This window comes from Rhododendron vialii, chromosome 10a (genome assembly GCF_030253575.1).
Source record: "Rhododendron vialii isolate Sample 1 chromosome 10a, ASM3025357v1".
Taxonomy (NCBI): Eukaryota; Viridiplantae; Streptophyta; class Magnoliopsida; order Ericales; family Ericaceae; genus Rhododendron; species Rhododendron vialii.
Window position 1 is genome coordinate 10,357,369 of NC_080566.1, and position 22,734 is coordinate 10,380,102.

Here is a 22,734-nt window from a genome sequence, read left to right on the forward strand (position 1 = left end):
AAATTACTATTGGGCCGAATGGAGTAATTTCTTTCAACTATGTTTACAAAAAAAAAACTCTTGATACGTCTATAAGACTAAGGAAAAATGACGGTTCAGGACGTGTTTTGATAATTAATACCTTTCAATGACATTTTCAGCATTAACAAATGTTCTTATTTTGCCCTTGGCGAGTATTAATTATCAAAACACGTCATTGGCCGTCATTTTCCCTAAGACTAATTTTTAATTAATTATTATGATGGCCTACATATTGGATATGACACATATGTAATTAGTGGTTTAATAAGGCTCCATATGTTTAAGACCTTACTCTAATGTGAATATGTGATTGATCAATAAATGAAGTGATTTCCAAGTCACCTACTTTGATGGAAAGTAGGAATTACAATTAAATTAAGAAAATTGATAATCTCTTACCCTATAAAAGGATGTATAGGATTCCATCAATTTATGATTATACCAAACGGCTAGAAAGAAAGGCAAGTTATAGACATTCGTCTTCCACCTAAGGCAATACTAGGTACAAAGAAAATTTACTCCAAAAGTATCTCGAAAACAGCAATCAATAGTTGAGAATTACTTTGATAATTGTGTCACACACATCAAAGCGAATCTCAACCACTAGTTGATCTTTTCGGGGTAGTTTCGGAATAATTTTTCTTTGTCCCTAGCATTTCTGCTTGCAAAATAATGGATGTTTTGATAAGATTATTGGATTTCTCAAGTTCCGCATTAATGGATCCAGATATGCCGCTCTTGATTATTTTATTTCGCTTAATGATTGTATTGTAATTATCATGATAGTTCTACTGTAGATAACTTCCTCCTTACCAAATCCAAGGACTAGTTTTTTTTTGCCAATATTGTATAATTAGCGGGGGTTAGTGAAATTTTTTTTTTTTGATCAGCAAGAATTAGTGAAATTTTAGTTAACGGGAGACTCAAATTAAAGGCTATCCATAACCTAAAACCTCAAATTCCGCCCCTCGTTGGGCTCGAACCTAAGCCACCACGGAGGGAGGAATATGAACTTATCAACCGTGCTATCTTGGCAGTTCAATCCAGAGACTAGTTTGCATTCCGCTTATTAGTATCAAAGCAAACTTCATATTTAATTTCTTAATGAGTTTATGAATGGAAACCAATTTTAATCTTTTTTTCCGAATTCACTAAAACTTGCAAACACTATAACATACAGTATAACATATATGTACAATCGAATTGTCAAGTTGCTTAGTACAAAGGCACGGCTATTCGCGGCGGCTTCGGCGGCGTTCTCGGCACCTCCACAATGATTTTCTCCGGCCGCGGCGGCTCTCGCGGGCATGGCAATGCTATGAATTTCGGTATGTGATCCCCGGGCATTAGAACTGGCAAGCTTTGGCTTTTGTTTCCATATGAATTCTGTTTCAAAAAACAAAAAAAACAAAAAAAATTACAAGTAGGATTAGTACTAATGATCATAGAAATATGATGGTAATTAGACTTGCGTTATCAATTTGATAAGCCAATAAAGAGGGGAAAATATTTATTATACTCATGTGCAAATTGATTACAGTACAAATTAAATTAGTTCTACATACACTTTCTGTCCTGGGTGTTTGTCAAAACTTTAAAATTTATAAATTACTATGATTTGCAAACTTAAAATTCAAAAGTATCAAAATTAGAGCTTTTATTTAAGTATAAAAGTTTGATCAATTTTAATTGTCAAGAAGCAGAAGCCATCGCAAAATTACTTCCTCCATTCGAAATTGTTGATCCACTGTCAAAAATTGTATGATAAAAAAATAAAACTTTCGTACATAAATTTTAAATTTTTTTTTAAATCATGATGCAAAAAAAATTAAAAATTAGGCAAATACTTTACTTCTTTCTTTCTTTTTTTTAAATTAACAACTTTCGTGATAGTAAAATTTAAAAAATAAGGGAGTAATTTCTTAGAAATGAGAGAAAATATGTTACCGAATGTGAGAGAGTATTAACTACTTTTAATAATTGTTTGTCTGAGTAGGTGTAATTTTAGAATAATTGCTAATTATCATATTTAATTTTAATGAGGTAATTAAAACCCATGTTTTTACGGATTTTAAACAGGTCATTATCTCCACATATATGCCAAATTAAAAACAGTGAAAACATGGATTTTAAGAACTTGATTATTGTCGAGCTAAAAACAACTTTGGCTATTTTCATTAACTTGTAGTCTAATAATACAGCGGAAACGCACCCTTTTAACAGTCAAAAATAGGGGAAAAAAATTACCATGCAAGGGGACTGGGGTTTGGAGGGGGGATCGTGGCTATCTGCCTCGAGATCCGGGTCCCCGGACATGGATCGACGGAGGGATCTGATCTTCTCCCAGTGGTAGCAGCAGGAGAAGACCCCACTCAAGCTGAATATCACGATCAACAGGAGCGCCGTCCCGAGAGGGAACCCGATGGACGGCCGAGACCCGTCCATCGGCCGGGGTGGCGCATACGACGAACTCTCCATCACTCTTGGCGCTGCGGTGACTAATAAACCTCCTTCCTTCCCTCATGTGGAGGGAAAAGAATCCGCCGGAGTAGTAGTAGTAGTAATTTTTTTAGAGAGAGAAAGGGGAGGAGAGACAGGGGTGAGGGATGAGGAGAGGGGTGGGGGTGGGGATTTATAGGAGGGTACGCTTGATTGTCCGGTCTGTGGTACGGAATACTGGTGGGGCCCGTATTTGACAGCTTTGAGCACGATAGGGTTTCTTCCGGGCCCGCGTTGCTGTGGGTGCTTGCCATGAAAGCTTTGCGTGCTCTGTGAGGGAGAGAGAGAGAGAGATATGAAGACAGAATTTGCCAATTTGGAAGGAAAACGGGCAAATTAAAGCAGCTGCTGTGCGGGTTATACGGGCCTCGTTATGAGCTCAAAAACATGATTCGGATCATTGACGTGCAGAATTGCCTCGAGGAAAATTAAATTAATTGAACATCATTAATTTAGGTTAAACGTGAAGAGAGAAAACTTATTTGTTATTTGTTTATATTGAAGAGAGAAAACGTGATTTACTTATCACGTGATTTACTTATCACATTGCGTGGGTCCAAATGACTTGATATTTTTAGGATTATATCAAACGTGTCGAGCTCTACGAAGCAAATGGTTTGGTTACTGTTTTAAACTAGGGACGACGCCTATGTGACTTGCACATCAGCCTACTGTGCCTTGCAACTTCTTGTCCCTTCGGGCACTGCAGGGTGTCCCTCCAAGGAAGTCCCTTTTCTTTTGTGAATGTGAAAAAAAGTTTCAAATATTGGTATTTGAACAGGGAAAAAAAAAGAAGCTTAAATTTATATTTTGCTTTAATTTGTTTATCTTTTTCTTGATGGGTTGTGCTTAGATTCTTTTTTCTATGTTTTTCTAAATATCACCGTTTTTTGTAGTGCCAAAAACTTCAGTGCATAAAACGTATGTATTATGTCCAACGTACAAATTTTTTATGCACTGTAGTTTTGACACTAACAAAAATAATTTTGGCATTATCATTTTCTTTTCTTTTAAGTGTCGAGTCACTTTTTTGATAGAAACATTAATTTCTCTCATCAAAAAGTATTAAAAATTTGAAACCAAGAAAAAAATACATATATATATTTGTAGGGAATTGATAACGCCAAAACTTTTCTTGTTCCTGTCAAAACTCAAAGTGTACATTTCATTGCATGACTTAATTGCCCTCCACTACACCACTTACTTTATGAAAATACCCCTTCAAATCCGATGAGCTGATAAAATGCTTCAGATATCCAATTAATAAGAAGGAAAAAAATAACAACGTACATAACACCTACAGTAAACCAAATTCTCCCAAGGATCAACCTTCAAATTCAATCCCATAAGTGCAAAGCAACTGATCCCAAACGAAGGGTAATTGAAGCCATGTAAAGTGAAGTGCAAATACCAAATGGAACCACGTGATTCTCATTTTCTGCGAAGGTTTTCTCCCTGATATAAATTGTAAGAGTCGTAAAGTGAATAGAACTGGCAAAGTGTATAACCTTGTCCAATGAATATTTTGTAGATCTAAATCTCTTGTACAGTGTGAACTTTCGAGATCCTATATCCAAATTTACCAATTGATCGTTGCCTTGTAAAATTTCTTGATACTGTTTCTATTCTTTCTGATTTGAATATGAGAGCTGAACAATTCCAATTTTCTTTTCGGCTGTACCGAATCAAATGGGAGGTGAATGGATGTGTAATGCCATGGGATTTGAAGAGGCATTTTTGCAAAGCAAGTGGTGTAGTGGAGGGCAATTAAGTCATGCAGTCAAAGGTATACCTTGAGTTTTGGCAGGAACAAAAAGAGTTTTGGCAGAAACAAAAAGACCATGTTCGTTTAAGGATTTTGGATTTTGAATTCTAATCATTACCCTATTTTTTCTTCAATCCCAAAACGAACGGGCTCAAAGGGTTTTGGCATTATTGAACGGTTAAAAAAAAACTGCCCAAATCAAGCCCTTCTCTGTTATTTTTTTGCCGATTTCTCGCGAGTACCTTTAAAATCACGTTCTAAACACATTGAAAAACTCGGATCATCAAAATTTGATCGAAAAAGAGGAATCTGCATTTTAAGAGTTTCTCATTTGAAACATTCCGTCCTTATATATATGAGGAGATGCCCTTTAGCTGGCACCACCAACTATAGGAAAATAGCTAGGTTCCCCTTTTTCCTTTTGTTGCCTTGGATTCCTTATGGAACAATATGCAGCTGTGTTTTAAATCCTAGATTTGCATTCACGGGGGGGGGGGGGGGGGGAACCTCCAAACATTGCCGGAGGAGGCTGCCAAGCAATTGTAAAGCGGTTGATGCGGTTGATTCGGTCATTCATTTCAGTACAGACGGCTCAAATCAAATTAGAGCATATACAAATCGAAATCATTCATTATTCAGTTAAAATCTGAATAGTCGATTGCTGAGATTAACAGCCGAGCCACTCTGCACGGCTTTGCAGGGTACTACTTAGACAGGGTTACACTCACTATGAATGACAGAGAAACGTGCGTGCAAATTGTAGGAGGATTTAAGATGGGCCAGGGTTTACTTTACTACTTGTTATTACTAGTAGAAAAAAGGGGCAGGGATCACGTGCCCGCCATTTTGTACTAACACCAGTCCAAATTTTCGTTATTTCATTTTGTATTTATCTCTTAGGTAGGCACACTGTCGGTAACCTTTCATTTATCGCTAACGTAACCTTCATTTGATTAAAATGTGTTTTTCGTTTAATTCGTGTGCAATAGATCTTTTTTTTTGGTTAAATTAATTAGATACACACGGTAGGTTGTATTAATGAATTTTCTACTCTTCCAATTTGAAAAAAAAAACAAGGAATATGTGTCCTTCCTATATATGTTTCCCTCTCTAATAACATGTTTTCTTAAATGTAGGATTATCGAATATGATTTTAATTGCGATTATTAATTTTTTCTCCTTGGATGCTTTTGACTTCTCCAATAAATGTGTTCAATTCATTGTATATGCAATTAGGATTTTTCACCTTTAATTACTCGATCGGTTAGATTTTAATTATTCAACATTTTGAATAAATTTCCATTCTTACTTGGGTAGGTTAGGGATTTAAATGGACTCAACATCAAAGTAGTTTTTCTCTCTCCTAAATTTCTAGCTCCACCACTGGGGTCCAAATGATGCGCACTCACCGAGTGTGTGGGTCTAAAACTTGCTCGGTCCAAACATGTGGATGCATGGTGTGGGGGCGTGATTTCTTCGTGATCCTTCTGGTGTGGCCGCCTCCGAATGTGGGACCGTGAATGCTAACGCCGGTCTTGATGTACCTGCAGAACCGGAGGGGGTTGTTCCTCCGGGAAGAAACTCCGATGAATAAGTCAGTAGGTGGAAAGAGGGAGAAGTTTAGTAAGAACAATATGTTGAAAGAGAGAAGTGTTGTTCAAGCCCAGATTCGGGATCCCCCTCTCAGTGGTATTGCTTCTCTATTTATAGGCAAAGGGGTAATGTGCTGAGCAAGTTGGCTCTACTTTCCACGTGTCGCATTCTGCTCGGATGGCGCCTTCCAGCCGGGCCATTTAATGAACACCCTTTCCCAAGTCTTACAGAGCCACATAGGCCGATGTCAGAAAGGTCACATCGTTCAGAGCCGTCACTTCGAATATCTGATACGACAGCTCACATATCACAAGATATTCCAGGAAAGTTCCATAATCATCTGTACTCGGTGAACCCTCATCTGACGCATAATAAATTCCCGAGCTTCGGAGATTATTTCCGAAGAACAACGTGTCCGAACAAGAGGAAATCCCGAGCGTCAGGAAAGCGAAAGGTGACCTTAAATGTATCCTCGTTCGGCGGAGGCTCGCGACGCTCGGTGAGGCGTTAATCTATCCTTCGGATATTTCGGCCCCCTACAATAGTCCCTCAACTCTTGCTTTTCTTGCTCGGATAAAAAGGAGGAGTTGAACAGAAGTTGGCCGAACCAAAAAATGTAGCTCCGAAGAACGAACGACTAGACGAACCGCTAAAGTTGAACGGACAAAAACTATTTGAAACGCTTCGAGATGTGCGCGCAGCCTTTCATTAAATGCTTCTGTAACCGTCGATTTGAAATGATGCCAAGTGTCACGATTTCATTGGGTAGTGGTACGGCACGCTTCTCACTTGCCACGTGTCCTTCATCGAGCGGCACATTAGTCTCCAGCCCAAATCCAACGGCCAGGGTTAGAAACCGCTTTGAATTCTACACCCAGTATAAAAAGGGGAGAGGGAAGGAGAGAGAAGGCTACCCTCTCTCTGACTCTCGATCGTTTCACTGTTCAAGCACCATTCCAGACTGAAATCGCCAGAAATTTGCATATTTGAAGGTTTTGATCACAGATTTCTCTTGATTTCTAAGGTATTTCTCGAGCCCCTCCATTTCTTGACGCATTTTGAACGTTTTTCGAATGTTTTTTCCCCCTTTTTGGTCGATTCTTTACTTTTTGTCTGGACTGAAACAACCGCCTGATACCCAGGTGTTCATGTGTTCTTCCGAGCGTATGAACACCTTGAAGTCGTGTTCTTCCGAACACGAGGGCATCTTCAAGTGTGGGCTTTTCCAAAGGGACAATTTTCAAGAAGCTTAGCACGCCGTGTTAAGCTTCTTAATCTCTGGTTCTTCATTGGAAATGCGTAGGGCCCCCCATCGCTTTCCTGAGCGGTAGGTAGGAATCCCTTCTTCGGATTTTCTTCCGAAGGGGTATCGTTCGGATGAAAGTCACCGAACAGATTTGACACCGCCCGAATAACATAGATCACCGAACATAGGCACTTAGATTCCTGGCCATGCAAATCGCTAACGGTCTTATCCCATGCACTTATTTGTTTCTAGGTATGGAGTCTTCAAAGTCAACTTCTTCGGCTGAATCCTATCGGTCGGTGGACTCCGGAGCTTCGGATTTTGGTAGATCTGATCCAGAGCTAACCGAAGCTATTAGAGACTTCACCAGGAACTACCGAACGGGGTCAAGTGTCAGGGGTCCCGAGGGAGTAGAGGAAATCGACTACCCCGCCAGGGTGACGCCCCTCCGAACAGTGGGGCCGGACCCCGATATTATAGATATAGGCGAGTCGTCATCCGAAAGTCCTCACAACGAAGCGGAAGAGGAAGGAGAGGCCGAAGGAGATGACGAAGTCGAGTCGGGACCAGGGACTCCACTCGTTTTGTCAAGCCGAGCGGGTGAAGGAGCAAGATTTGTCGGGGAATCCTCGTCGCATCCGCCGAAGGCGAAGAGGAAGATCGTCCCAATGGATCCCGATGTGATTCCTGATCGAACGGGGAAGGACCCCTGCCCTTACTTGGAATGCTTCCAAGATAAGAAGAGCTTGGACACTTTCCGAGCCGTTTACGACATCCCCAACGACGTTATCATTACACCCGTCCGAGGGAACCGAATAAGATACAGTGACGAACACGTCACCGTCCCCTTGATGGCAATCACAGAAAGGGGCCTTCGGTTCCCGATGCACAGAGTTTTGAGAGAGATACTTCACCGTTTCAATCTCACTCCGTGCCAGCTGAGCGTCAACTCCTGCCGCATCATTCACTCGGTAATCGTCCTTGCCGAGGTGAAGATGTTCCGACTAGAAGCCTTTCACTTTTTTGAAAATTATATGGTATCGAGAAACGTTCGGTACTCTCGGTACTACCTCTGCTCCCGTAGGAAGATGCAAAAGATCATTCCCGAGGGCATGTACGACTCGGAGAAGTGGGCCTCCGACTACGTCGAGGTTCGAGGAAACTTTCAGTTCCCCGAACAAGAGTATGGCCAATTTGAAATAGCCACACGAAGGGGAACGCCGAGTAAGAGCACTTGTCCGTTATTTCAAATGTTTATTCCTTCTGTTGCTCTGATTTCACTTGTCAATTTTAACTGACGATTTCATGATTTTCTTCGGCAGATACCACCAAGCTTAACAAGGTACTGTTAAGGGCGGCCAAAGGTTGCGGTCTTGCCGACTCCCTGCTCACTATCCCAGCGGAGGAGAGAGACGCCCCAACCATCCTCAAATATAAAGCCACCTACGGCGGTCGGATCCGAAGGAAGGTGACCGAAGATCCCGAGCAGTCTGAGGAAATCCCAGAAGAGCTACAACCGAGCATCGACAAACCTCTCCGAGGGACAATCCGACTGCCAACCGAAGAAGAACCTTTCCCAGAAAAAGAAGATATGCCTCCGAGGAATATCAAGGATGTTCTCCAGAAGAGACTGGAGGAAAAAGAGAGAGAGAAGGCCCAGCTTCGAAAGGCTGGAGCCTCGGGTGCTTCGGGTTCGGCCCCAAGCAAGAAAACCCCACCTCCCCCACCCTCCAAAAAACGACCACTGAGCGCCCCTCCTTCCCTGAAGGAACCACCTGCAAGCAAGAAGGCAAGGGCGGCCCCGAAGGGAAAGGGACAGGACGTGGTGCTGCCGAAGGAAGCCTCAGCAGAGGGAGAAGGGAAGGCGCCTGCTTCTGAGCTTAACATCCCGTGGGTGCCAAACTTTATCACACCTGGCAAGAAACAGGTTCTCAAATCGGACAGCCTGAGGGAGGACCCCTCTCTGGCTTTCACTCTCCATTCGGGGCTAGCTTTGCCGAAGGATGTACAGAGTCCCCCTTCTCTGAAGGCAGCCCTGAATGAATACTACTATCACGTTGGAAGGGTAAGTAAATTCTTTCATCCTTGCAATGATTTTCGGCACATATGCCTTATTTCATCGAAATGACTTTCATTTTGCTTTGTTTACAGGCCACCCAGTCCATAATGAGTGCCCAACTTCATCTCACCGAGCATGACAAGAAGTCAAAACTGATGAAGCAGTCGGTGGAGTACAACAAGGGCCTAGCCGAGGATTACAAGAAGGGCTTGGAGCAATCCGAGCTCGTGAGGCAAAGCCTCGAGGTCCAGGTTGCTAATCAAAACGACCTCATCAAGGGGATGCAGGAGTCGACCGAGCAAACCAGAGCCGAAGACAAAGACAAGGGGCTGGCCTCGGGGAGAGCCTCGGGGAGAGAAGAAATGAAGAAGGAGATGGAGAAAGAGATGCTGGGGCAGTACGAGAAAGGATATGCCCAGGCCGAAGAAGATGTGGCCGATCAAATCCTTGAAGTGCAGGATGAGATCAAGGAGGGCCAGCACAAGGAGAGCTTTATGCTCGGCTACAATAGGGGTCTTGACGACGCAGGCATTGAGGCTGACGACGAGAGGAGGAGTCTGGTGGAAATACCGCCCTTTGCCCTTGCCGAAGTTGCAGCAGAGGGGACAACAGCTGACGTTGCCGACTCGACCACCCTACCTGCCCCTGCCGACGCTCCAACCCTACCAGCCCCCGCCGACGCTCCAACAAATTAAATTGGCGCTTTTCTTTCTTGCTACTGTTTTCTTATTTCTGTTTTTGTTCGTTTTGGTTTTGGATATGGTTGGCTCCGAATAATTGGAACCTTGCCAAACCGTTGCATGTAATTAAAACATGAGGAATCTCTTGGCGAATGACAGTCATCTTTGTTCTTTATTCTAGCGAACTTGCAAATCTGTTTTTTTGTTTGGAATGGGTTTATTGTGTTTCCACGTATAAGAATTTACGGTCTTTTTTACTCGGTAGACATATCATAAATCAGAAATTGTCCAAGTCTTTTCACTCAGAAGAGCTGTATATGTGATTTGGAGTTGCTAAGAGATGAACTCGGGTTTACCCATATAGTAGCCCCCTGCGTTATTACATGACAATAGGAATAGAATAAGGCAGTAGAATGGGTAAACTGAGCCGATCATAATACGAGTGAACGAACGATATTTTAAAGCCTACGGGAGCATTTCAAAAATAGGTGTACCAGGGGCTACGAGAATTCCTTCCGAACGAACAAACGATCTTGGGCTTCGAGATTTTCACCCGAACAAAAGGTGTATCCGGAGCTAGATGAAATACCCCATTCATAAGAGAGAAAATAAAACAAGAATAGTAAAGATAAACTTGTATTAAGTACATGACGCACAAAGAGCTTAATTGCCGAACAAAAAATGCTAAAAAGAATGGGAATGTCAACACTAGCCATGGAATTTCCTTAGTTTTTGAGCATTCCATGGATTGGCGATTGGCGTTCCATCCATCTCAGCAAGCTTGTAGACACCATGCCCAATCTTCTCCACCACTCGATAAGGACCTTCATAGGGATCCTTCAGCTTGGTCAACTTTGACGCTTCGGTAACCATCCGAAGGACTAAGTCCCCGACGGTAAATGGACGAGCACGAACATTGCGGTTGTAGCCCCTTGCGACTTCTTGCTAATACGCGGCGTGCCGAAGATTAGCATCGTCACGTAGTTCTTCGGCTAAGTCTAACTCGGTACCCACGAGGGCTCCGTTATCCACAGGGTTAAAATCCTCCGTGCGGGCTGTAGGGATCATAGTAGATAAGGGGAGGACAGCCTCCATACCGTAGGCCATTGCAAACGGAGTACGGCCGGTGGACCGCCGAGGTGTTGTTCGATACGCCCACAATACGTGCGGAAGCTTCTCCACCCATTTACCGAGCTTCCGATCCAAACGGCGCTTCAGCCCCCGTGTGATGGTCTTGTTTGATGCTTCGGCTTGTCCATTACCTTGAGGATAGGCAACCGAAGAATTGTGGATGGTGATGTGGCGTTTCAAATAAAAAGCTTTGAGGGCGGACGCTACAAATTGAGAGCCATTATCGGAGAGAATGGCGTACGGTACACCGAACCTCGAGATGATGTGCTTCCAAATAAAGCGTTCCACATCGCCCGCGGTCGTCTTGATCATGGGAGAAGCTTCAACCCATTTGGTGAACAAATCTGTGGCAGTGAGCATATACTCAAATCCCCCAGGTGCCTTCGGCATCTTGCCAACTATGTCGAAAGCCCAAACCGCAAACGGCCATGGACTAGTGATCATTTTAAGGGGGAAGGCAGGCTGGTGGATGAGTGATGCTTGCTTTTGGCACCGAACACACTTCTTCACATATTCTTCGGATTCCTTCACCATCTTCGGCCACCAATAGCCTTGCGTCAGAGCACGCTGTGCAAGGGACCGTCCTCCCGAATGAGCCCCACAGCTGCCCGAATGGAGTTCTTCCAGAATCGACGGCACAAGATCGTGTGGACGACACGCAGATCGGGGCCAGTGAAAGTCCGTCGATAGAGATTATCCTTCGTTCCCAAGAAGAAGTTAGCCGCTCGGCAATGGAGTTTGTACGCTTCGCGCTTGTTCGGTGGCAGTACTTGGTTCTTCAAGTAATCAATCACTGGATCCAGTTGACTCGGTCCGAGGGTGATTGCCATGACCTGTTCACACGGCTGTTCGAAGCTCGGTTTGGGGATCTCGTCAAAGGTGATTGTGCGACTGCCCGAGGCCTTGTAAACCGAAGCAAGACCTGCCAGGGCGTCAGCATGTGCATTATGCTCCCGTGTAATCCATTCCACTTCGACTCGGCCAAATCTTCCGAACAGATACAATACGTGGCTTACGTAGGCATTCATACGTTGATCTTTGGCTTGATAATCGTCGTTTAAATGACCCACAACGAGTTGGGAGTCACAAAAGACATGAACCGAATCCGCATTCAGCCGAAGAGCAAGTTGGAGGCCTGCAATCAAAGCTTTATATTCTGCCTCGTTGTTCGTCGCCGTGTATCCAATCGAGACCACGCTTTCATGCACAATCCCGCTCGGTGATACGAGGACAATGCCTGCTCCTGCCCCGTGAATGTTGGAGGCGCCATCAACGGTTAGTCGCCAAGCATCGCCGGAGAAGAGCTTCCATTGTCGTTTGGGTTTCTTTTGCCCCTGGGAGTACCGAGCACGGAGTGGCTCTGCGGGTCGGCTAGATGGCCCTTCCAAAACCTCTTCTTCCTGAATCCGAGCTTCTTCAGCAGCGGTGGCCAAGGCATTGGCCTCGTCCTGCAAGCCAGGAGTGAGTTCGGCAAAGAAGTCGGCCAAGGCCTGACCTTTGATAGCTGTCCGTGGCTCAAACTAGATGTCGAAGTTAGCCAAGTCCTGAGAGAATTTCAAGATCCGGCTCGATGTGTCCGTCTTCCGAAGGACAGCTTTGAGAGGAAACTCAGTGAGGACCACAATCCTATGGGATTGAAAGTAAGGCAAGAGGCTCGTTTTAGCTTAAACGAGAGCCAATGCCAACTTCTCCATAGGCAGATACCTCGTCTGAGAGTCCGTCATCGTTTTGCTGGAATAGAAGATTGGTTGATGCTCCACGCCTTCTTTCCGAACAAGAACTGCGCTCGTTGCATGATCGGAAACAGCAAGGTAAAGATATAGGTCTTCGTCCGGTAGGGACTTGACGAGCAGAGGAGCGTGAGATAGGTATTGCTTTAAAGATTGCAAAGCCTGCTCGCACTCCTCTGTCCATACAAATCTGCATCGGCTTGTTGTGATTGCTCGGAAGAACAGGCGGTAGAGATCGCTCGAACGTCGAATGAAACGGTTCAAGGCAGCAACCATCCCCGTGAGCCGCTGTACCTCTTTAATTATCGTCGGAGCTCGGAGCCTCTGCACAGCCAAAATTTGGGTAGGGTCAGCTTCGATTCCTCGGCGACTCACCATGTACCCTAGGAATTTCCCCGAGCTAACGCCGAACGCATACTTCTCGGCATTGAGACGTAGCTTCCTATGTTTTAGAACAGCAAAGACCTCTCCCAGATCTCGAAGGTGATCCTGAGCGAATATGCTTCTGCAAACCAAATCGTCAATATAAGCTTCTACTTTTACGTCGAGCATGCCAGGAAACATCTTCGTGATGGAGCGTTGGAAGGTGGCGCCTGCATTCTTCAGGCCGAACAGGACAACCTTGTAGCAGAAAGTTCCCCGAGGCGAGATGAAGGCCGTTTTTTCCTGATCTTCCGGATCCAAAGCTATTTAATGGTAGCCCCGATACGCGTCCATGAAGCTCAAGCGCTCACATCCTGCCGTTGCATCTACCATCTGCTCAATCCGAGGAAGTGGAAATCGATCCATAGGGCAGGCATCATTGAGGTTCGTGTAATCGACACAAACCCTTAGTTTCCCATTTTTCTTCGGGACAACCACTGGGTTGGCAAGCCAGGTGGGGTATAGCACTTCCCGAATGACGCCAGCCTCCAACAGTTGATTCACCTCTGCTATCACAGCTTCGGTATGTGCGGCCGACGAGCGTCGGACTTTTTGCACAACCGGTCGCTTATTCGGATCTACATTCAATGAGTGCATGGCGAACGAAGGGTCCATGCCCGGCATGTCTTGTGGAGTCCAAGCAAAGACCTCTATGTTTCTCATCAAGAATTGATACATCTCCTCACGTTCGTCCATGCTTAATGAACTCCCGATCAAAAAATATCTTCCTTCTTCCCCAGGAATGGAAAAACGTATTAGCTCATCGGTTGACCTTTGTTCGGCAGGTACACCAACATCCTCAATCACTGGGGTAGGAGCGACAGCCACGCATTGTACCTCCATGCAGCTCTGTTTGTTCGTTACAGTGCTGATGTAGCATTTCTTGGATTGGATTTGATCGCCTCGGAGGCTTTCCTGTCGTCCGTTCCATCCGACGAATTTTACCACCTGGTGATAGGTTGAAGCAACCGCTTGCATTTCGTGTAGCCAGGATCAGCCAAGAATGACGTTGTACGGACTTGGCGAAGCGATCACCACAAATTCGATCTCCAGGACGCGTGATCCAGCTCGCACGAGGGTAACCAGGCCGAGTGGCCACACCGGGGCTCCCGTAAAACTAACAAGGGGAGTTGACGCCGTCCGAAGTTGAGCGGGAGATAGTCCGAGGCTCTGATAAGTGGAGAAAAACATGACATCGGCCGAGCTTCCCTGATCTATCAATACCCGTTGTACGATTGATTTTTCAATAGCAACAGTGACAACGAGGGCATCTGCATGTGGAAGTTGCACTCCTTTTAAGTCGTTGGAAGAAAAAGTTATGGTGCCGTCGAAGCTCGGATCTTCCCACTTTCGCTTTCCCGAAGCGCCCACGTTGCAGACTGATAGAGAGGTGACAGCCCTGTCAATTTCTGAACGAAGCTCGGCCGCCCTTCCTTCGGAAACTAGCCCTTGTATTACGCTTACGAGATTGCCAACAAGAGGGGGAGGTGGAGGAAGTGGATTTTGCCGAACGTCAATCCACTGATTGAGGTGACCGGCAGCTGCTAGCTCTTCTAGATACCTTTTGAAAGGTGGGCATTGCGTGGTGTAGTGGCCACGTTCCTTATGATACGTGCACATCCCTGGTCCGCTTCCGACGGTGCCTAAGAGTACCGTTGGCCAAACAAAGAACGGCAATTTGCCAATGATGTTAAGAAGTTTATAGATAGGTTCAGTAAATACCGTACGCTCAGCGACATACTCGTCCGGTCGGGGTTCTCTTTTCGTTTGTGTCCAGGATTGTGGCTGAGGGTGCTGCGGGGGTCGGCCTTTGTTGTTCGGCTTATTCGATGGCTGGCCCGAGCTACCCTGACTTCCTTGCCCTTGGCGGACGTTCAATACCTGCGATCCAAGCCGTCCAAAAAAATTTAAAAAAAAAAACCGAGGGGACATATATACACGAAAAAGAGTGTTCAGATCAAGTACCCTACACACATCGGATGCCATTGATTCCCGCGAGAGCCCCCTCGGTTTTTTTTTTTAAAATTTTTGGACAGCTCGGATCGGCCGTCCGGTAGCCATCGGTACGGTTTCCCTATGGAAACCGTCGGTGCAAATAGTAGTACTCTTAAAACAAAGCGGTTCCTTTTATACAAGGACGATGATCATATCATTTAAGCTATTATAGGCCATTGAATGATTTTATGGAGGAGTAGTAAATTATTGAAATTCTAGAAACTGTAATGTTTCGCCACCTGTCGCATCCATAAGCCTTCTCACGAAATGTCATTATGCAGTACTACATAGTAATATAGATAGATTGTATTTTTTTAGTTCACGTGCGTATCTTATTCTTTATTGGATAGCTAGTAAAATTTACTGAGAGAAGGCTTCTTTCTTATTTTCTTTGTTATTCATGCATAGCACGGATTTTTTGCTAGTTAGTTAAAGGAAAAAGTGGGGGATTAAATTAAGGAGGCAATTTAAGGAAGGATCAATGTTTTGGCCTCCTATGCTCCTTAGAGCAACTCCAACCATGCTCTATAACACCAAAATAGAAAATTAAAGTGACATATATTGAGGAAAGATTTTGTAATTTATTCTTTTTTTCTTTAACTTTTTGTACTTTATGGGAGAATTTTGAAGGAGCCATCATTCTTTTTAAGGATTTGTTCTCCAAATTTTCAAAAAATGGAGACCACACCTCCATATCTTTATTTTGATATTTTTTTAATGATATTTTTGGACTCAATACCCTATTTGGTTTGAGTTTAATTTGAGGGAGGTTTTTGGGGGTAATGAGAGAGAGAGAGAGAGAGAGAGAGAGAGAGAGAGAGAGAGAGAGAGAGAGAGAGAGAGAGAGAGAGAGAGAGAGAGAGAGAGAGAGAGTTTATTTTTATTTTTATTTTTATTTTTTGATCTGTGAAAAAAGGTTTCCATATTATTAAGATCATAAAAAACTCATGCGCACAGTCCCGCATTGTGAGGCGAGGAGACAATTTAGGTTTTTGCAAGCTCCGGACTATGCGCAGGGGTTTTTGAGACCCAAACGAGCAAGTGTCTATATGTCAAAGACAACTCATTATCCCTAATTTTTGAGATGATTAATTAATCCTAAAAATTATGACAATGTAAACAACAAATTACGAAAAATAAAATGATAACGAAAACGAAAAAGCATAAAAATATATAGACTGAAGTTGGAAAAGAGTTTAGATAGAACGACACATTTAAAGAAAAAAATATCAATAGTTTCAAACTTGTCTTTAGTAATTTTTTTTTTTTGGCTTTTGGACGTTATTTTTCAATTTTTAGAGTACTCTCGTCGAGATAAATGATTAATCCAATATAATAGCATCAATAAAAAAATTCAAAACGTACCCAAACATAAATTTAGCAAGAATGAGTCAATAATTTAGGAAGAATAATGGGTATTTTGGCACCTGTGGAAGGATAAAAATACCACAAAAGATGCAAATCTCTTTGCGCGCCCCCCCTGACACCGCCCCCCCTGACCCCACCCCCCAGACCAAAATGCCCCATGCCCCCCACCCCCCCAATAATTCAAACACCCACGGCATATTTTTTTTTTTTATTTACTTAATAACTTTTATATCTTTTTTCAATTTTATTTATTTAATATTATTTAAGTGTTCCAATTTTCAATCCGGTTGAATCGATGCAAAGATCTTGTTTTTCTTATCATTTTGTCTTCAATGATCATAATGAATTTTTGGCTTGAAGGCCTTTCAACAAGTACCCTAAGACTTATTATTTTGTTTCAAGTCTCTCTTAGGGTGCTCATTGAAAGGCCTTAGAGCCAAAAATTAATTATGACCATTTAGGATGAAATGATAAGAAAAATAAGATCTTCGCACCGGTTCAAACGAATTAAAAATCGGAACACTTATTTTTTTACTCTTTATATGTATTTTTAAATTATTTAATATTATACCCTAGCAATAATAACTTTTATATCTTTTTTCATTTTTATTTATTTAATATTATTTAAGTGTTCCAATTTTCAATCCGGTTGAATCAATGCAAAGATCTTGTTTTTTTTATCATTTTGTCTTCAATGATCATAATGAATTTTGGCTCGAAGACCTTTCAACAAGTACCCTAATGCTTATTATTTAGTTTCAGGCCTCTCTTAGGGTGCTTATTGAAAGGCCTTAGAGTCAAAAATTAATTACGCCCATTTAGGATGAAATGATAAGAAAAAGAAGATCTTCGCACCGGTTCAAACGAATTAAAAATCGGAACACTTATTTTTTTACTCTTTATATGGATTTTTAAATTATTTAATAATATATACGTGAGTAAATTTCTTTATGTTATTGAAATTTTACTCTTATTTTTTTACCTATTAAAATTTTATAATTCTTTTATGTTATTGAATTTATTAATTTTGTATTTATTTATATCTTTTATCTAATTTATTTCTAATCACTTATTCAGATTTCCTTTTATCTTCTTATCTTCAACTATAACCACTCATTTAGATTTTCTTTTTATCTTCAATTACAACCACACATTCAGATTTTTTTGTTATCTTCTTATCTTTAACTATAACCATTCATCCATCACCCCTTATCCTTATATATCCAGTATTATCCTTCCAAAATCACCATCTTCTTCCCATCACCTCCATCTCCCTGCTTATCCCTCCAATATCACTATCTTTCCAGCATCTATCTCTCTCTCCCTTCCTCTGTCACGGCTCCTCCCTCCTTTTCCACACTGTTCGTAAAACATAGAAAAAGATTATGGATAACTACAACTTGTCATTTTCAGATAGTTGGTCCGTTGAGAATGATGTTCTTAGTGGGGAGGCCGTCTCCCATAATTTTCGTGACTTTACACCCGAATTCACAACTCACCAGGTTAGTTATTACTGTTGTTCTTATGCATATTAGTTATTTAATTTAAAAGTACAGAAATTATGCATATTAGATTGGATCATGGTGCACTTATACATATCCTTTTTTTCTTGCTTATAGATTTTTCAAAGTAGAGACAACATGGTAGCTTGGGTGCGAAGAGTCGGTAAAGACAATGGTATTGTTATTGTTATTAAGAAATCTGCTAGTTTAATTGGTGGCAAGCTGCCAAAGTGCATTCTTAGTTGTGAAAGAAGTGGAAAGTATAGATCGGCATGGAATGCAGTTGAAGGGCAATCCTCGCAAAAGAATGCTGGGACAAAAAAATGCGAGTGCCCATTTGAGCTGCGAGGTATACCAATACCTCCAGCGGGTGTCATGTGGGGTGTAAGGGTTGAATGTGGTATCCATAACCATGAAACAACAGAATATTTTGATGGGCATGAGTACCCGTCAAGGTTAACACCAGAGGAGAAAGAAATTGTGTGCGACATGGCGGACAACACAGCACCTCGTGAAATTCTTAGTGTTTTAAAGAAAAAAAATCCGTTAAACACTACATGTGCCCAAAGCATATACAACCTCAAATATACGGATAACATAGCAGAACTAGACGGTTTAAATCCTACCCAGTTTGTCTTGAATCAACTAATACATAAAAGATACCTCCATGAATATCGTACAAATCCATACACCAACGAAATCACTGATATTGTTTGGGTTCATCCTCAAAGCCTAGACTTATTTGTGAACTTTCCGTCCGTATTGGTCATTGATGCCACATACAAGACCAATGAGTACCGGTTACCACTATTGGAGGTTGTAGGTATCACATCCACAATGTGCACTTACTCTCTCATGTTTGCACATCTTACAAATGAGAGGATAGAGAACTTGACTTGGGCCCTGAGTACCTTAAATAAATGGATGCTTGGAAGGGGGGCATTGTTGCCATCGGTGTTTGTTACAGATCGAGATTTGGCGCTTCTTAGCGCCATTGAAGCATGTTTTCCCTCGGCACGTCACATTCTTTGCATTTGGCACATCAACCAATGCATAATAAAGCACTGCAGAGGGGTCCTTGGTCCGTCGTTTAACGACTTTAACATGTCATGGCATTCGCTTATTAATTCTACGACCGAAGCGTCTTTCAATCAGAAGTGGAATGCCATGTGCGATGACTATAAACAACACCCGCAGCTCTTACAATACCTTTTCAATACATGGTTAATGCCGTACAAAGATAGGTTTGTGGCAGCATGGATAAATACGTGTATGCACCTCGGAAGCAATTCAAGTCAGAGGTATAGTTACTTTATGCATTGTTACCTTTACTATTTCAATTACGTACATTATTGTACTACTGTAAAGAATATTTCTGTAACTTTCGTATTTAAACACAGTTCATTATTATATTACAGGGCAGAGCCCGCACATGCGAGGCTGAAGCTATATTTGGGGGGTACTATGTCATCCTTACAACAAGCTTTTAAAAAAATAGACAAGATGTTGAAAAATCAGTTCGGGGACATTCGGAGGTCATTTCAAAGATCTATCAACATCCCCCGCCATTGGCAAATACATGACGAACTTTTTCAACAAGTAAGAACTCGCATTTCATTAGAGGCAATGGAGCTCATCAATGTTCAACTACAATGCGCTGAAGATGCATCCTACCTCCAGTTCCAGTTGTGCGACTGTACAATAAAAATTACGCACGGATTGCCATGCAGACATGATCTTGCATATTATCGTTGGTACTCCATGCCAATTCCGATTCAGAGTATCCACGATCATTAGACTAAGTTGTCCATGCGTGCGCCCATTGTGAATGATGACGGAGAACGACCGGACAGAACATATGAAGTTGTAGACAGATTATGTGGGATGGATCAATCTACCCGAGAGCACATGATAGACAGGATTATTGATATGACGGATCCATCTCAGAGCACAGTTCGAGGCCCATCTTATAACACGGCTCATAGAGGTCGACCTACTGGTAGAGAGGAGCAAAGTGGACGACGCATTCCTTCCTTTACAGAAATATCGACTTCATCATCTAGGATCGAATCTGGGAGACGTGGGAGGGGCGAGGGAGTTCGCAAAACTCAAGCGAACCGTGATGAATTTTCAGTTCCATCCATCCGTATCGACTACATTCAGCATTTACCTCGAGCTTATCAGCATTACATTTCTCACATTAATGACGTCCGAGGTGACGGTCATTGTGGATTTAGGGCGATAGCCGCTCACATAGGGTATGGTGAAGATCGTTGGGCTCAAGTTCGAAGAGATCTCATTAATGAGATTGAACAAAATATGGATCTATATAATGCGCTATATCCAGAAATAGGTTGGGCAGACTACCTAATACGGTCTTTAAATTACTTTGAAGATTCGGCACCAAATGAGTATTGGATGGATGCTATGAGTATGGGAGTTGTCATCGCTTCGGCGTACAACCTTGTTCTGCATACATTTGATGCGCTTCCTTCAGGTTGTTTTACTCACTTCCCATTGAGATCCCCTCCAGTTCCAGCCCAAGAGCGCATTGAAATAGCTATTGCCCGTGTTGGGAACAATCATTTTGTGCAACTTTTCTTGCAGCCTCATTACCCTGTACCACCCTATCCAATATGGTGGTGGAACAATTCATCAGACGAAGCTAAAAGATGGGCTGCTCGTTATGCAACACGAATTAGTTTGTGGGAAGAAATAATGGAGACAAGACCAAGAGGGACAGGAGCAGAATTTGGTGGAAACATTGATTAGAAATTGAATTTTCATGTATTTTCACTCTTCAATGAAATTAGTACAAGTTATGTTTGGTTTGATTAATTAACATTAGTACAAGTTATGTTAGTATAAGTTAGGGCTGTCCACACACCCGACCCACCCGACCATCCGACCCGACCCGACCCGAAAATAGACCCAACGGACGGTTCAGATCGGATGGATCGGTCGGATTCGGGTCCAAAATCGAAGATTTTTCCAGATGTCGGTCGGGTCTCGGATACACCTGATTATTTTCTAAACCGACCGACCCGACCGACAATTTAGTATAAAAAGGTAAAAAAAAAGAACTACAGCTGGGCCTCAGCTGTAACAGCTGTTCTCCTCCGTCCCTTCTCCTCCTATTCTCCTGCACCTAAACTTGAAAGGCGAAAGCACAACCAGTGCCTCCCGTCTCTCACGCTCCTGTCTCTCTCCCGCCCGTCTCTCTCTCCCTCCCATCTCTCTCTCTCCCTCTCTCTCTCCATCTCTCTTTGCATCGCCGACGGTTGCAGCTCGATCTCCATCATCACCGGCTTCAGTCTTCACGATCTTCGACCTCTGAAACCGACGAAGCCAGGAAAGTGGAAACCCATTTCTTTGTACTTTCGTAGGTAATTTCGTAGATTTTCGAATATTATGTAACCAATTTCGTTTGTAATCAGTGAAGAATTTCTGTTTTATCTCTGTAATCTGTAATAAAATGTTCAAATCCCATCTCTTTCTCTCTGTAATCGATTGTAATGGACAAGGTCTCTCTCTCCCTGCTTCGATCTGTTTGTGTTTGATTCTTTGCAGCGATCTGTTTGGGTTCCAACCAAACCCGACCAACCCGACCGAACCCGACAAATTCAATCCGAGTGAATTTCGGTCGGAGCCCGATGAGAATTTCGGTCGGGCTCGGGTGGCCATTTACCCAATCCGACTAAAGTCGGGTCGGGTCCAACCCGACCCGAATCCGACCAAAACCGACCGATGGACAGCCCTAGTACTATAAGTTATATTTTAATTATTCATTTATTAATTAAAATTATAGTAAGAAGTCTTTTAAAAATAAAATAAAAAACTACTAAAAGTAAAACAAAAAAAAGATAGTAAAAGTTTAAAAAAAAAACAGTAATTAAAGTTTTTTATAAGTAAACAAAAAAATTAGGAAAAATTAAAAAAAATTAAAACAGTAATTAAAGTCTTTTAATAGTATAAAAAAAATTAGTAAAAGTAAAAAAAAATAAAACAATAATTATTTACTTTTAAAAGTAAAACAAAAAAAAATCAGTTAAAGTAAAAAAAAAACAGAAAAGAAAGGGGCAAAAGTGGAAAGGGAGTGGGGCCGGGGGGAGGGGGCGTGTCAGGGGGGGCGCGAGAAGAGGCCCTCCAAAAGATTTAGGGAGAATGCGTACAAAAGGATAATCTTGCACACAATCACGTACTCCCTCAGTTCTAAATTAAAGTTCAAGTTCACTTTTTTCTGTTTTTTTTTTTATTTTGTTCATATCTTTCAATTTATAATATTTTTTCATGATTTTAAAATTTTTATCTAATAAAACTAATTGAAATCTAACAAACAGGATCCATATTAGATATTTTAACATTATAGATTAAAAGATATAAATAATTTTTTGAAGTATCCGAAATAGTAACCTGGACTCTCATTTAGAATTAGAGAAAGTATTAAAAAGGATATGTCATTTCAACTCATTGCCGTCAAACCTTCTAATCAGCAGTTAGTTTGGCCATTAATAGGAGAGATTTTGGAAGATTTAGAGGATAAATTTGGGGAAAAACGTACAAAAAAAAATGTCAAACCATAACAGTAGGCACCAAAGGTAGCTTATCTTGGGAGAGTGTGTTTTGTGGACACATATTTTTGTAAATTGATAGAACAAACCTAGCTATCAGTTGGTCGGTTCTGGGAACCTAGATAAAGCTCGAACTCAACTTATGTGGTAG

General features: G+C 42.2%; 5 protein-coding genes across 5 annotated transcripts; 2 read left to right on the forward strand and 3 right to left on the reverse strand.

Annotated features, from left to right (window-relative positions):
- Positions 1-1,148: 1,148 nt before the first annotated feature.
- On the reverse strand, positions 1,149-2,637 carry LOC131303330 (uncharacterized protein At5g65660-like). The gene is made up of 2 exons (XM_058330141.1): positions 2,269-2,637; positions 1,149-1,407 (listed from the first exon to the last, which is right to left on the reverse strand). Exons 1-2 carry the CDS (start codon positions 2,497-2,499, stop codon positions 1,237-1,239), a joined length of 402 nt encoding a protein of 133 aa, XP_058186124.1. The 5' UTR covers positions 2,500-2,637; the 3' UTR covers positions 1,149-1,236.
- An 8,914-nt stretch (positions 2,638-11,551) lies between these two features.
- Positions 11,552-13,288, reverse strand: LOC131302870 (uncharacterized). Its single transcript, XM_058329663.1, has 3 exons — positions 12,699-13,288; positions 12,490-12,514; positions 11,552-12,442 (listed from the first exon to the last, which is right to left on the reverse strand). Exons 1-3 carry the CDS (start codon positions 13,286-13,288, stop codon positions 11,552-11,554), a joined length of 1,506 nt encoding a protein of 501 aa, XP_058185646.1.
- An 852-nt stretch (positions 13,289-14,140) lies between these two features.
- LOC131302871 (uncharacterized) lies at positions 14,141-14,767 on the reverse strand. The gene has a single exon (XM_058329664.1). The coding sequence runs from the start codon at positions 14,765-14,767 to the stop codon at positions 14,141-14,143; it is 627 nt and encodes a 208-aa protein (XP_058185647.1).
- Positions 14,768-17,895: 3,128 nt separating this feature from the next.
- On the forward strand, positions 17,896-19,809 carry LOC131302872 (protein FAR1-RELATED SEQUENCE 5-like). Its single transcript, XM_058329666.1, has 3 exons — positions 17,896-18,012; positions 18,130-19,313; positions 19,431-19,809. Exons 1-3 carry the CDS (start codon positions 17,896-17,898, stop codon positions 19,807-19,809), a joined length of 1,680 nt encoding a protein of 559 aa, XP_058185649.1.
- Positions 19,810-19,821: 12 nt separating this feature from the next.
- On the forward strand, positions 19,822-20,784 carry LOC131302873 (uncharacterized). Its single transcript, XM_058329667.1, has one exon. It carries the CDS (start codon positions 19,822-19,824, stop codon positions 20,782-20,784), a length of 963 nt encoding a protein of 320 aa, XP_058185650.1.
- Positions 20,785-22,734: the final 1,950 nt, after the last annotated feature.

Coding starts and splice junctions, on each gene's coding strand:
- LOC131302870 (XM_058329663.1), bottom strand. CDS start 13,288: ATGTTTCCTGGCATGCTCGACGTAAAAGTAGAAGCTTATATTGACGAT. Junction 12,515..12,698: donor ATGACGGACTCTCAGACGAG/GTATCTGCCTAT, acceptor TTCGACATCTAG/TTTGAGCCACGGACAGCTAT. Junction 12,443..12,489: donor GCCACGGACAGCTATCAAAG/GTCAGGCCTTGG, acceptor CCTGGCTTGCAG/GACGAGGCCAATGCCTTGGC.
- LOC131302872 (XM_058329666.1), top strand. CDS start 17,896: ATGGATAACTACAACTTGTCATTTTCAGATAGTTGGTCCGTTGAGAAT. Junction 18,013..18,129: donor CCGAATTCACAACTCACCAG/GTTAGTTATTAC, acceptor TCTTGCTTATAG/ATTTTTCAAAGTAGAGACAA. Junction 19,314..19,430: donor GGAAGCAATTCAAGTCAGAG/GTATAGTTACTT, acceptor ATTATATTACAG/GGCAGAGCCCGCACATGCGA.
- LOC131302871 (XM_058329664.1), bottom strand. CDS start 14,767: ATGTGCACGTATCATAAGGAACGTGGCCACTACACCACGCAATGCCCA.
- LOC131303330 (XM_058330141.1), bottom strand. CDS start 2,499: ATGGAGAGTTCGTCGTATGCGCCACCCCGGCCGATGGACGGGTCTCGG. Junction 1,408..2,268: donor AACCCCAGTCCCCTTGCATG/GTAATTTTTTTC, acceptor TTTTTGAAACAG/AATTCATATGGAAACAAAAG.
- LOC131302873 (XM_058329667.1), top strand. CDS start 19,822: ATGCGTGCGCCCATTGTGAATGATGACGGAGAACGACCGGACAGAACA.